At 35.3% G+C, this 14,350-nt stretch overlaps 1 protein-coding gene across 2 annotated transcripts in view; it reads right to left on the bottom strand.

Annotated features, from left to right (window-relative positions):
* Positions 1-14,350, bottom strand: part of ORC5 (origin recognition complex subunit 5) — a gene marked incomplete at both ends in the record, with an annotated part of 64,070 nt that overhangs the window by 21,196 nt on the left and 28,524 nt on the right. For both annotated transcript variants that reach the window (XM_079540510.1, XM_079540509.1), the window contains one exon: positions 13,189-13,299. In XM_079540510.1, the coding sequence (XP_079396636.1) occupies positions 13,189-13,299 (111 nt within the window). The remainder of the gene's footprint in view (positions 1-13,188; positions 13,300-14,350) is intronic.

Raw genomic sequence — 14,350 nt, 5'->3', positions numbered from 1 at the left:
TAAATAGAACTTGTATAGGTAATACAGATAAGGGCATTGTTCCATTCAGGATGCAGAGGGAGTTAAATCATAAAATATTCAGTTTTAATTAAGATTACCGTATCAAAGGCAAGACTTAATGCAGAACTGAAGTAAGGATGAAGGTTAATGCCTATTCTATCAAGAATTTACATAAATTATGTTTCAGTAGCACACTAGAAGGCTTATATTGTCAATTTTTACCATGTGATATCATAGAAATCCAACACAGAATCCTTTTCTCAAGTTTATTTACGAATGCTTTGTTCACTGAAATTTCAAACAGCTCAAGTAGTAGGACAATCCACTGAAACGTCAGGAGAGAGTATTACACACTCCAACATCTCCAGCACGTTGGCTGCTTTTTGGGGATTTTTTTTTTTAAACAGTACTCAAAGATAGGCTTCACCTCATCTCATTTCATTACTCCTACTTAGACCTCCTTTGGACTTCAAAATGAACCCTTTCTTGCTACTTGAAAGCTAAAAATGCTTTTAGACATTTTCATCATCCCCCAGTAGCTATTTAGCCAAATTAGTATAGGGATCATCCCTCTTGATCTGAGCATCGCCAAGCACACAGATAACTAAATGTAATAATTACGCACGTTCATTTCCTTTAATCTTTCTTCACAAGTCATTCCCTTCTAGCCTTTAATTTTTACCACTCTTCGTGCCTACATCTTCTTTCAAGTGTTAGTATCTTCCAATTATTTTCTTTTCTCTGAACAGCTTTGTATTGGGCCATTTCCACTTAAGTATGCTAGTCTGAATTTGTGAATTTATTCTCATTTTTTTCACTAGAATATGTAGGTTGTTCTTTTTGATAAAACATCACACTCAACTTCCCTTCTCTGTTCACAATGAACAACCACAGACAAAAAATTACCTGTACTAAAAACTAACATCTCAGCTTATTAAAAATATTATAAACATAAGTGCCTAACACTCTAGCTACAAATAGAGTTAACTGCATAAAGACATTAAGGATTGCTTATGTCCTGTATTTGTTATTCCTATCATGTTTTCTTACGTTTCTTCATGACCACCCCAAAACACTGAGTTATCCTTAGTGCCCGAGCACAACACAAAGTTACAAAGGCTTCCTTTGAGTCAGACAGATTTGCTCTCATCTGTCTGAAGTGCAGCTCCATGAAGTAAACTCCAGACTGTGTGTAGGTTATTTTAGCCTATTTTTAAATGTCGTTTATGATAATAAGATATTGGTTTAAATATGGTTATATAATGACAGAAGTAATTTTAGGGGATTTTTTTTCTCCTAAGCAGAAACTGCCTTGTTAATTCCCCACCTGTACCTCTTTACTTTTCCCAGTCATTAATATATAGTCCAATTCTCATTGTGACCACACAGTAAATATGCTATAAAAAAACCAAAGTGGTCAAATCACAGTTCATAGGCTAGTTGTTTTTTTTTAATGCCCACAATAAGACTAAAACTGTTGAGATCTTGATGCTTTTTATTTTTTATAGGAGGAGGGAAGGAAAAAGCACGTCAAGGATACGCTCATCAACAGAGCGGCGAACTTTGCAAGAGCCCGTCAGTCACTACATTCCTTCATCCTTCCCCTTTGCTACTTCTCTTGGTTGACCAATGCATTTTATGCCACAGAATCTCACACTGCTAACAGTGAGTCAATAAAGAAAAGATCTTTCAGGTTAAAAAGAAGCACAGAGATTACACTGTTGATGTCACTGCTATACCTGTTCAGTGAATCAGAACAGATAGCTTCCATCACCCATCCTTCTAGACTGTCAGTCTAGCATCTTTCAGAAGTACTACAGTCACACAAATTATTAAAAAGCTTTTCAATACACTATCAGTGTTACACATCCATTAGAGGTCACTTCAGGCTAGAAAATATCTGTTGCAAAACATCCTCCTATGCGATTTACTAGTAATAAATAAAAAAGGCTGGAAAAGATAATTTTGTATCAACAGTCTTCAGTTCTATTCTTATATCTCTGCAGTAATCCATTAAGTCAAACTCTTTACTCTCTGTATCAACTACTGAAATTTATTTTATTATATATTATTAATCAGTGCAACTTTTGACTTTCATGTTCCTTGCCTGGATATCTAGAACCAAGTGCCCTCTTGCTCATTTGGTCTAGGTCACACATGGTCCTCAATTACTAAACTGAATCAACAGGGATCTCTCTTTCTATGTCTTTTATTAAAACCCCCAGTCAGCACTCTCCCTGGTCTTTATTTTTAAAAACTTGATTTTCATTACACTTTAAGAAATATATATGGACAGGAACAGGCGGGAAAAAAAATTACATATGTAAAATATTATATATGTAATATTTTTATGTACATATAAATTTTATATACATGTAATTTATTTTTATATACATATTACATATATAATATTACATTTTACATATGTAAAAAATTACATATGCACAGAGACACCTGTCAGTGTTCTACATGAATTGTTACAAAGAGCTGGCCACAGGTCCTGCTTGAAATGGAAATGTATATTAGCTTGTAATCATATTTAGAATTGAGTATCACTTATAATAGAAGAGATAACAATTTGAAGACTAAAATACAGAATTTTTGGTACTGGGATACTTTCTCTCCACAAGGCTGGCTGTAGGGTAACTGAAGTTCACCAGATTCAAGTAAAATTGTCCCATCACGTTAGTGAAACGTGCTTGCAGACAAGCACCTACATTCTGTCCATCTAGAATATATCTTGAAGTATTTCAATTTTAATTTCCATTGTTAAACTGTGCCTTAAAATCCCCTCTAAATAAGCTAAGTCATGTTTTGAAATTTTACCTCTAAAGCACCTTCTGAACTCATATCTGGCTTTTTTCCAATTCTTCTACAAGCTCCTCATGCAGAGGTTATACCCAGTCTCCTCATATTTCAAAATGGAAGCAGAAAATCCTACCTTGTCGTATTTGGCTTTCTCATGTGAAAAAAGATCACTATTGATGTTTTCCACAAGACAATAAGCTGTGCTACAGTTGCTGCTACTGAAACGTGGTTCAAAGATGTATGGTTCACACAAATTCAAGGATGGAAAATGACAGATCATCATCACAGAATTCTGCAGAGTAAGTGTCTACCAGCAAAATCCTAGCATTAAAAAGACAGAATATAAGCCCTTGTTCCTTGAGATAAATCAAAAGCAGTTCTGCAAACTGAAGGCTGGCACTAGGCTGCCAGCCAAGTAACCTATATATCCCCAAGTATACTACAGTATAATCAGACAACTCAATCCACAGGAGTGATGAAATGAATGGTAGGGTATAAAAATCAACTGTTTTTCCTGCTCCGCAAAAGTTTTAACAAGGAACATGACAACCAACAAGGTGCATTTGGTGGTAAGTTTTGGATTGTTTTATGAGTAATTCAGGATACTTAAGAAAAAGAACTTACTAGCCAATATGAGTAATACTTCTTAGTCCTCAGAGGTGGAATAACTTTAAGACAGCTTCAAATGTAAATAATTATTCTGTAGCCATGTAGCTTATGAAGTAAAATTGGTACCTCAAGGATGCATGTCACTGTAATCTAATAAACATAAAAAACTGTCAAAATCAGAGAACTTTCAGAAGATCACATCTACAACAGGGTGCATGAGATGATGTTCTCTGTATGATCATTTCTCTCCATTAACTAGAAACTCACACTATTGACTAGCTTAGATATATGTGTGTACTATAAAAAGTACAATGAAGACAAATCTGATTTTGTTTCCATCCTCCATTCTCCTTCACCTTTTGAGAAATGGATGCACAAGATATCAGGACAGAGACCGTGCGTAGTTCCTATTGTATCTTTTTAGATCTGGCACCAATATCAGCTTTTAGAATAACACTTTTGTAGCAGATTCATTTGTTCATTAGCCAAGTCACGGGCATTTTTTCTTAAAAACAAAAAAAAACACTTTTACGGAATCAAACTTCTGCAAGTCTAAGCTACGTTAGGACATTTTAGCTTATCTTATGACTCCTCCACATTTTAAACAGCAGTATTTGTAATGTTCATTTGGAACATATACTTTTCCTATTTTTTAGATTTACATGTACCCTGTTGTCAGCCTTCCACATTGCTTCCTGCCATCTATTTGTCAGTTTTCATTTCCATAGATGGAGAAGAGGGATTATGTCAATTCTTAACCACTCTTTGTCTGTCAAGAGGCATTTTTTTGTCAAGTTCCATATTTTGAAATCCTGCCTTTCAAATTAACTGTAACGTAGCTGCTGTTGTTTTTATTGAAGATGCTGTGGCAAGCCACACTATTCCACATCAAATGAATAGAAAGCAGCAGAGGGTCCTTGCAGGAGGAGGAGGGATGTCAAGTAGAAAGTCAGAGGCTTGAACTGACTGCAGCTGGCAGGGCAGAAACAGTACAAGTATCCACTGAAGTGATCCAACATATTCTTTAATACATCATTTTGCTACCTTATACTCTATCAGTGTACAAGTACACAGCCTTGGTACCTTCCTTGCAATCAAAAATGTAAAGAGTTCTCCTGGTACAGATACAATGCTACAGGTTTATTTCACATGTGATATGAAAGAAACCCGTAGTGAAATGACAGATGAGGGGTAAGAACCTAAAAGAGAATATAATCTAGAATAGAAAATGTAATAGCACATGAAGCAGGAGGACAGAGACCTTATCAAGAACCATTCTGAGGAGAGTACCAGTAAAAAGAAGTTTTTAAGTTTACAGTCAACTTCTCTGCTAGTGACTGTGAATCATTTTTGTGCCATTTATGTGTAATTATATTCAGTTATAATCATTACTGTATGTGCAGAAAAGTACAAGTCCCATGTATAAGTTAAGGCTTGAAAAATGAAGACCACGTCAGAATATCTGTGCCCTTACAACCCTGCTGAGGGAAGTGCCAAAGAAGAAGTAAAGCTATTTAGGTAAAAAAGACAATGGCAGTACAAATTAAGAGAGGTAAAACTGGCCTTGAGTAGTCTTCAACTCAGAAATAGTTATAGTCATGAGGGCAGTGTAGAAACCGGGACATCATGTTGCAATTTGACCTGAGTCCCGTTCTAGTCTTGACACTGTATTTCACTGAACTAGGTTCCATACAAATTCTCAGTAAGGAGATGGCTCCTTTTCCCAGTCTGTGATGCACATTAGCAGAGAAATCACCCAAGTTATTTCTAAAAAAACAGAACAACAAAATTTATGAATAGTGTTTATGATGTCACCTGGGTGTTCAACAGTCCCATACCACACAAGAGACTTGCAAGAAAAGTAATAAACTCCACCTTCACTCTCCAATTTACTTTATCTTGATGTTGTATCCTAAGTCATTTCGACGAATAGCTGGTAATTCTGGAACACATTATGTGCATACAGTAAACAGTTAAAGGAAAGTGATTAGAAAACTTATCATACACAAGCTGTTTTTAGATATGTATGTTATCAAGCGAGGTTGTGCAGTATTTGCTTAATTAATCTTTGCTGTCTTAACAGATGAACCAGATGTACCATTATGTTCTTTGTTCTCCCCTAAAGAGGAGATGAGCCGATTATTTATCTCCAAACAATAGGAGTTCATGTACCACAGTGAAGATTTTTTTTTTTAATCTGAGAGGCAATCACTAACAAGCTTCAGCTGCAACTGCCTGATGTAAACACAGTGTGAGTTTGTTCCTGGAGTATTAAATGATTTTCCATTAAGTACATGAAACCAATTTCTAAATAAGCATGTGAAGAAAGATAGGGAAAGGAAGAAGTCTGGAAGGAGACAAACTCTGCTCTGACTTTCATGTATTCGCATTTACTTCCTTAAAGTACTTAACAGGGCTGCAAAAATTGCTAACAGATTCAGAGAATTTAAAATTCTTCACCACTGTTCTAGCAACTTGGTGCATCTATCTCAAAAATCACACTTTTCATTTGATCATATTTGAAAAGTACAAATTTATTGCAAACAAATTTTAAAGAGCATTATATATAGCTGATTTATGAGAGTCAGGAAATTCTTACAGAGATGCTACTAAAATAATAAAAAATAGAACAAATACAGCTAGAAAGCTTTGCGTTTTTTTTCCTAACTAAAAGCACTGGCACAGCATATTTAGAAATTCCATTCATCTTCTTCCTCAGTCTCAATCATATCTGAAGTCCTCCTTCTCTCCCTCCCTCCCAGTAGGCCCTCTTGTCATTACTAGAATTTATTCTGTTAAACTAGTTTTCAGTAACTCACAACAATTTGCCTTTGTTACATACATTTATCCGTGCCTGAAAAAACAGCTGAAATGCAAACCTGGGCACTATTACCAGAAGCCCTTTGGAGAAATAAGTTTTCTACCTAAATTACTGAGAAGAAAGAATTCAAGTAGAACAGAACAGAGTTTGGTCAAGAAAATACTTTAAGAAAGCCTCCCAGGAAACTGTAAAGCTTCATTAACATGGACAGTGATAGGACAAGGGGGAATAGTTTTAAACTGAGACAGGGGAGATTTAGGTTAGATATTAGGAGGAAGTTTTTCACACAGAGGGTGGTGACACACTGGAACAGGTTGCCCAAGGAGGTTGTGGATGCCCCATCCCTGGAGGCATTCAAGGCCAGGCTGGATGTGGCCCTGGGCAGCCTGGTCTGGTGGCTGGTGACCCTGCACATAGCAGGGGGTTGAAACTAGATGAGCATTGTGGTCCTTTTCAACCCAGCCATTCTATGATTCTATGACAGGTCAGACAACACAGCGTAGCTCAAACATCAGTTTCTCTACAAGACCTTTTCTGTATCAACTAAAACTAGAAGGAATGAAGCACCAGGAATACATTCATTTTTATTCACAGCCATGCTGATGCTTCAAGAATAGTCAGCTACTTGGTTAAAAGTCATGTTTTTTCTTTCACTTCTGAAAAAAAGCAGGCTTTCTCAAGCTGCCACAGCGAGCGCTGAAGTGCTAACCTATGTTCCCATGCTATGCATCACAAATTCCCATTTAAAGCTGTGAATTTCCATCAGATCAGATTGGTGACCAGTAATAGAAAAACTGAGTTATTTATTACCTCTTATCACCATCTTTCCAAATCTACTAAAAATTAACAGAGTACTGACCAATAGATTACTAAACTTTCTAATCAATAGATATAACAAAACAAGGCATGTGATGCATAATACACCTACAGAATAAGGTATGTGGTAAGATCAAATGTAACATTATATTACAAAGACATAGAAAATACAGCTGCGATTTTGCCAACAGCTAAGTAAGCTGTTCTAACAATCTTTATTAGGTATTGGTAGTCATGACATCACTGCACAGAAAAAGCTACTTTACAGGCCCATATGGACAAGATGCCTACAGGGGTTGCACGACTTGAAGAGACTGAATGTACACAGAACTGTTAGTGATGTTATATAAAAATAATACTCATATGTGTGGACCTTCACAGACACTGCAAGAAGAAGGGAAGTTTATTTGTAACAGAAATGAAAATTACCAGTAACGATAACTACCCCAGAGTGTAGAGTTTATGTTCAATCATCCTATCTGTGGCACACTGGGAAGCAAAAGTCTTTAGAATGATCAGATGGGCAACTATACTGTGCACAATATGTATTTTTAACCAAACCTTTTCCTCTGGAAATGCACACATCTTAGCAGTGAATGCTTCAGACAGGTCGGATGTAAAACGTTCCCATGAGCAGTCCCTGCAACAGCAAGGAATGCTGGAACACTGTGCAGGAACAGCTGACTGAGCAAAGAGAGAGAGTAATTCTTCTTAATTCTTCTTCTGCCAAGAGTTCTCAAGTGTAGAATGGAAAGCAGAGTATTTTCAAATATTAACACAATCTGAGCTATGCAGATGCATTACACTTTTTCCAAGTGGGAAACAACACTAAGATGACAGCACTCTTTCTCAAAGTTGCCTCATCAAGAGGATCCAACATAATGTTTGAGTTAGCACTATGACCAGGATAGGAGTATCTGATGTCTGAGAAAGGCCATGCCAAAAAGCAAACTCCCTATCAAATAAGTAGGTAACTAAACCAGAATGCTTACTATCGTCTTGGCATCTGAATTTTACCATAGCTGGAAACAACAACAAAGTAGTACTTTAAATATCAAACTATCATATGAAATAGCGAGATATAAAGTACGCTGCTAGCAAAACACAGGCAAATAAATCTTGTAGGTAAATTGCCATAAACTGTTCCAGTTGACATACACCAATATTAGTTATTCCTTAATCTACTCCATGATGGGCAGTCAAGAAAGGAAGGAAAAAGAAAACAAACCTGACCGTATTCTATGCTCCAATAAAGGGTATTTTAATCAAGGGAAATTACATTCCTCTGGCTCCTTCCAGCTGGGAGCATTCTATATACATCAGGGGTTTTATGTATTTTTAATAGATCTGTATCAGATTGCTACTTAACACACAACTCTAAATCTTAGAGCTGTAGACTTATTCCACCTTCAGATAAAATCACTTGCTCTGTAACCAGCATCACTTGGAATTGCATTTATGGGTTTGCCAGATTGGAAAATGTTAATTTTTAACCTTCAATCCAAATTCTTACATATATATATATATATTAGTTTAAGAGTTTGTGGATCTCTTAAGGAAATTCAAATGCTTTTCTTGGATCCAGCATTAAACAGATCAGAAACATCTTTAAATGAAATGCAGGCTGTGGAGCCTAAGATAGCAGATCCATCATTATATATCTACAGAGAGAAACAGCCTTTGTGAAAATTTCATTTTCTAAATGCACAGTGACTAGAAATTAATTCTAACCAAATTAATTCTACATATATTAATATTGGTTATATATAATAATGTTTTCATATATAGGTATACTACATATAGATATATCTGAATTATAGCTATTTAAATAAAAATATAAGCATAAAATAAATCTATTTTAAAATAACCTAACAGTCTTAACTTTAATGCATTATAGTGAAATGCAGACAGAAGTGAAGTTACCTATCAGCATGTTTCGGCCATTACTATATTCTGAGATCAGTTACTGCATCTCTCTGCATAGGCCTCTCTCCAAATGTTCTGGATGTGTTACTATTTATGAAGTATGCAAAAGTAAGCAAGACAAAGGAGATGGTTCAATTTCAGAGAATAAAAGCAACAGCACAACTCAAATACAAGTAGATCTAGGCAATCTTTTTAATGAAAAACATATTTCACAACAAGGTGGACAGTTGGTCTAGACAGTAGAGGACTTTTCCAGCCTTAATGATTCTATGATTCTAAAAAAATAAAAGCAAAATAAAAGATACAGAAAACAGGACATGTAAAAAACAGCTGAGAGAATTAATATGAAGAAGCAACTGAAAAATCACTTTGGTAGAGGCAGAAGTACTGGTGGATTTTGGCTAGCAATTCACAGTGTAAACCATAACAAGAAAAACACCTACTTGTGATACTAAATGAACAACACCTATCTACTTCAATGTAAACAGAGCTGCTTCAATTTAAATAAATATTGATAATTCCTGTTTAACATTCCATGCGCACTCTTAACAAGAGAAGACTGTATTTCTGTCTAAATAATAGTAGTCTAAAATGAAATACTATCCTTCTACAAACCAAAGTGAACAGACCTGTGCAACATGCACTTGTGGTAGATATCATAAACTTTTCTGGTATCCATCCATCCTGTAGCAATTACATTTGGCCACAATGCAGATTTGCAGCTCTGCACAGTGGGTGCATCATAGTCCTGGTGGTTCCCCAGGGCTGCAAAGGCGAGCTGCTAGGAAACATCAACCAGCTTACCCAGATATGTGACTTTGCTGCTGTTGTAGGATACAGACTGCACACCACATCACTGCACTGGCTGAACATTTTTCATTTTTTCCCCCACTACAACATGCTCGACTTAGCCATACAGCAATTCGAACATCAACTGTGCAAACTCCGACTGAGGCACAAGTGACGTTGGTAGTATCATCTTTCATCTGTTAAATTCTTACCCAGAAGTGCATCTGAAGAAAAACAGTCTGAAACGGTTACAGAAATCACTGATTTAACTTCCCTTATCTCTTGATTAGAAAACAAGCAAAGTCAACCAAATTGGTGATACGTAACAGCAACACAAAATGTATTAAAAAGCAATAACATGATAAATTAGAACTGCTAAAATAACAACAGAAAGGATATTCTGGAGAAGAAGACTTATATTCACATATGTTCCAATATCAGTTGTCTAAAAACCTCACCTTCGCTTCCTCTCAAACAATTCCTCACTAGATGTGTAAAAATGTTATTTAAAAATAGCACAGGAAAAAAAAAAAAAGAAAGAAAAACCAGAAGAATGTTCAACCTTTAAAAATGGCAATGGAAACGATTTTCATTAGCAGAAGTGTAAATTTGTATCTTTTTGTTTTTCCTGGTGCTGTTTGCTCTGCTAATTAGTGAGGGCAGGGGGAGCAAATCAAATTTTATCACCCAATTCATACAACCCAATTCCAGTAAGAATCAACTGTAAAGATCACACAGCTAAAAGACACACATTAACTTTGTTTGAAGAAGTACAAGATTGTTCAGTGGCTAATATTATTCATGTTACTAACATTAGAAGGTAAAAGTTGCATTAAGATTGAAATTTTAAGTTGAAATTCTGTTTTGTGAAAATGAAGCATTTTTAATAAACCCAACCATTGAGCAGAACATTGAAATTTTTTCTGCTCAAGGAAAGCTTCATTTGGAAAAGCTAATAACCACAATTTTGGTATGAATAGAAATTATGTGCAGAAACAAGAAGCAATAAGAAACATCAAGAAATCAGCAGCACGGCAGATCTTAAAGCAGCTGCCAGTCCTTGAATCCTGACTGAGACCGTTGATCAACTTTAAAGTAAAGGCATGCTATTTTCTGATAGCACATGGGAAGAATTCACAAGCATTTGGTTCATGTACAGCCTTTTGGTCTTCAAATGAAAGAGCACAAAAGTAAAGCTGAATCAGTTAAAGAGACTGATGTTTGATTTCCAGCTTTTTAAAACTTCTGTACAATAATTATTTCCCTATTTTATACACAAGAAAGAAGAAAAAAAACCTTGTGGCAATCTAATAGCCTAAAATATAGGTGCTGTAAGGTAATTCAGCTCCCAAATAATTACTTGGAAAACTATTTGGAAACTAGTTCAGAACAGTAAAATAAATAAATAAATAATCAGTGAAACATGAAGTATTTTAAGCAATTTGAGTTGAAGTACAATTCAACTACTTCAAAATCTTTTAAAATTCTGCTCTATTTTATTCTACATTAGAAATGAATTTTAGACTAAAATTTAATGCAAAACTTGTTCCTAGAGACAAAGAAATTACAATACTTTATTTTGGTATCAACAAATTTAATTTCAACCTGTTTGCCGTAACCTAATTACAATTCAACAGAACCCTTCTAACATATCTTTGCAGTTTAAACTGCATATTTTAAGAAGAAAATATTACTATAACAACTCCTTGACAACACTGCCATCTAGTGTTGAGTTATTTCATACTTTAAAATGAAACAACTGTTTAAAATCACTGCTGCCTGGCTTCAAATATTTAACAAAAGAGAAAGAAAGGCTCAATGCAAGAAGTACCTATATGCCCAACCAACAGTAGACAGAACACAAGTGAAACCAACCCAAACATTACTTGGATTGTATCCTATTTTATTCAACTCTGTAACAGCCTTATAAGACACCTATTCACTTCTTATTGAACTAACCCTAGTTCTATCGTTGTTGATCAACATTCATCACTAACTGAGATAATGTCTTTGTGTCTTTGTATTAAGTTTCAGCTCCAATGCTGTGTCTTAAATCAATAGATACATTGCACTGAATGCAGCAAACAATAACAGCTGAGGTATAAAAGTCACAACCGTTTCTCCACGCGACGCCATTAGACTGACCAACAAACTTCCCAGTACAGTGAGTTAAAGAATCCACGCACTTCGAAAAGCAGTTTATCTCAAGCCACCTCTGACATTTCAGCCAGAAGAAAAAATAGTGAACAGATACTGTTGTCCAAAATTAGACATTTTTACGGATATTAGTATCACTGAATTATTTCTGTTCCAAAGAAACTCCACGTAGCTACAAAGCTGAAGCCAGCCAAAGACTGGACCAGCGTGCTTCAACAACCTTTGATGCCCCTTCATACAAGCACCTTATCATTATCAACAAATACACAGACCAGTGATTAAATAAAGCACTATAATTCACTTGGTCTTGTATTTCTTAATTTTAAAATGTGTATTATTTGTGGTGGATTGTTCTGCAAATATGAGAGATGAACTTCACCAACCTAAACATGTGAGAACACTGAACAGTGATGATTAAAACTGCAGAACTGGTTAGGTATCTCAAGCTTATTTCCTAGAACTCTGCATGAAAACAAACATCATTTAAGCAATCTCTGATTTGAAACTTAACAATTAGATGTAGAAATATTTCTAAGTAAAAGTCAACTGGAAAGCAAGAAAGCAGCGGAAAGGGAGATCTTCTAAGGTGTACATGGAAGCTCTAAGAATCAAGCTGACATTAAAGAATAGATATTTACAACTGATAAATGCAGAGCTTTAGAGAGACCAGAGAGAATCCTACACTTATTGCATTTCACTCAATGCTATAGTTATGCTGCCACCTAGTGAAATGGGAAACTGACTCGACTCTGAAAAACAAAGTTGGTCCAAATGAAAAATATCATCCCTATGACATATGTATGCCACAGCAGGTACTTTTCACCTTCAGAGACCTTACTCCTCCCTCTGCTCTTTCTTGACTACTGCAACTTGTGTAACACATTATTGGTGACTAATTCTGTCAGTAAGATAGAGAACATTTACACACTTAAACTGAAACGCAAGAAGGCTAGCAGACTTCAGTGAGAATTCAACAAGCTAACCAACACAGATAACATTCCATGATCAAGAAATATTGTAGCTGTTATAAAGTTTCAGATCATTACACAGATAAAAGCTTGTATTCATAGCTACTAATATAGATAAATACTACCACAAGACTTCAACTTAAATTAATAACGTGCTTATTTTTCCATTATATTCCATTAAAATAGCAACTTAAAGAACCAACAAAACACCTCCACACACATACCAGTGTGAAGGCTTTTCAAAAATTCCACAGACAATGTACAGGAAATAAAAGCAAGTACATATGTACTCACCTGGGAAAATATATTTGCAGTTGGAGCAACTCTGTTGTCCACAATGCTATACAATATTGCTAATAATCTGTCCAGAGGAAACGGCTTTGGTCCAAGGAGGTGATTGCTGGTCTGAAAAACAAACAGGAGTTTTTAATCCAGGAGATTTTTCCCAGAGTATCACAAGATGCTATTCTTGTAATTTTCAGTCTCTAGGGAGGCATAATCACTCACAGTAGTCTTATATATTTATGGCTTCACATATATTATGGAAAACACTGAATACATGCTTTCCAATCAATAAAAAAATGCAGACAGAAAGCTCTAGTTAACATGGCAAGAGTTCAAACTGCACAATAAATGGGGAACATTTTGAGCTATAACAGAGGATCTGATGCCAAATTTCGTGTCATTGGATTTACAGACTGACTTGTCCTATTAAATTACCTCGCCTGATCTACAGATTAAAGAGGAAAGACCAGATTTTATGACAAGGTACAAATAGCTTTCTTCAGTTTATCAATGGGAAGACACATTAGACTTCTTCATAGCTAACAATTTTTAGCTAGTGAAAAATGAAAATGTCCAGATTTATTCTATTGTCTACAGCCTGTAATCCACAATTACCTGAAAAGTACTGCACATAACAGTAGTTTTTAAAAATCTGCAGGAAATGTTTCTTAAATATATTTTTTGGGCATTTTCCCTACAGAAAACAAATGTTTTACTAGATAGCTTCATTTTGAAAATGTTTAAAAAGAGGAGATTCTGCTAAAGTATCACCATATCTGCTTTGACTCATTTAAGCTAATCTCTTCCTCTCTCAGACCTAACACTACTTCTCTGTCCCACTATTCCAATGGCAGTTGTATTAGCTTCTTATGAAAGCCAGCTGCAAATCAGAAATCCTAATACTATAAAAAACAAATAGGCCACATCACATTAATTTTATATCACACACAATAGCTTTACTTCTTATAATGGTTTTGTACAAAACAGACTGAATATTATCAATTAAATGACTACAGAAAAAAATCATTAGATGTTTCAGAACAAGAATTCTTCATCTTAAACTCCATATTAAACCACTCTAATAGGCAGCCTTATGGTATTCAACATGACTATAGTACATCAGCAGAGTAGATCTTGTATAGTTTAATAGAGATCACCTGATTCTCTACTA

This window comes from Tetrao urogallus (assembly GCF_951394365.1).
Source record: "Tetrao urogallus genome assembly, chromosome: 1".
Taxonomy (NCBI): Eukaryota; Metazoa; Chordata; class Aves; order Galliformes; family Phasianidae; genus Tetrao; species Tetrao urogallus.
The sequence above is the reverse complement of the archived record's forward strand: the minus strand, read 5'-3'. Positions and strand labels throughout refer to the sequence as shown.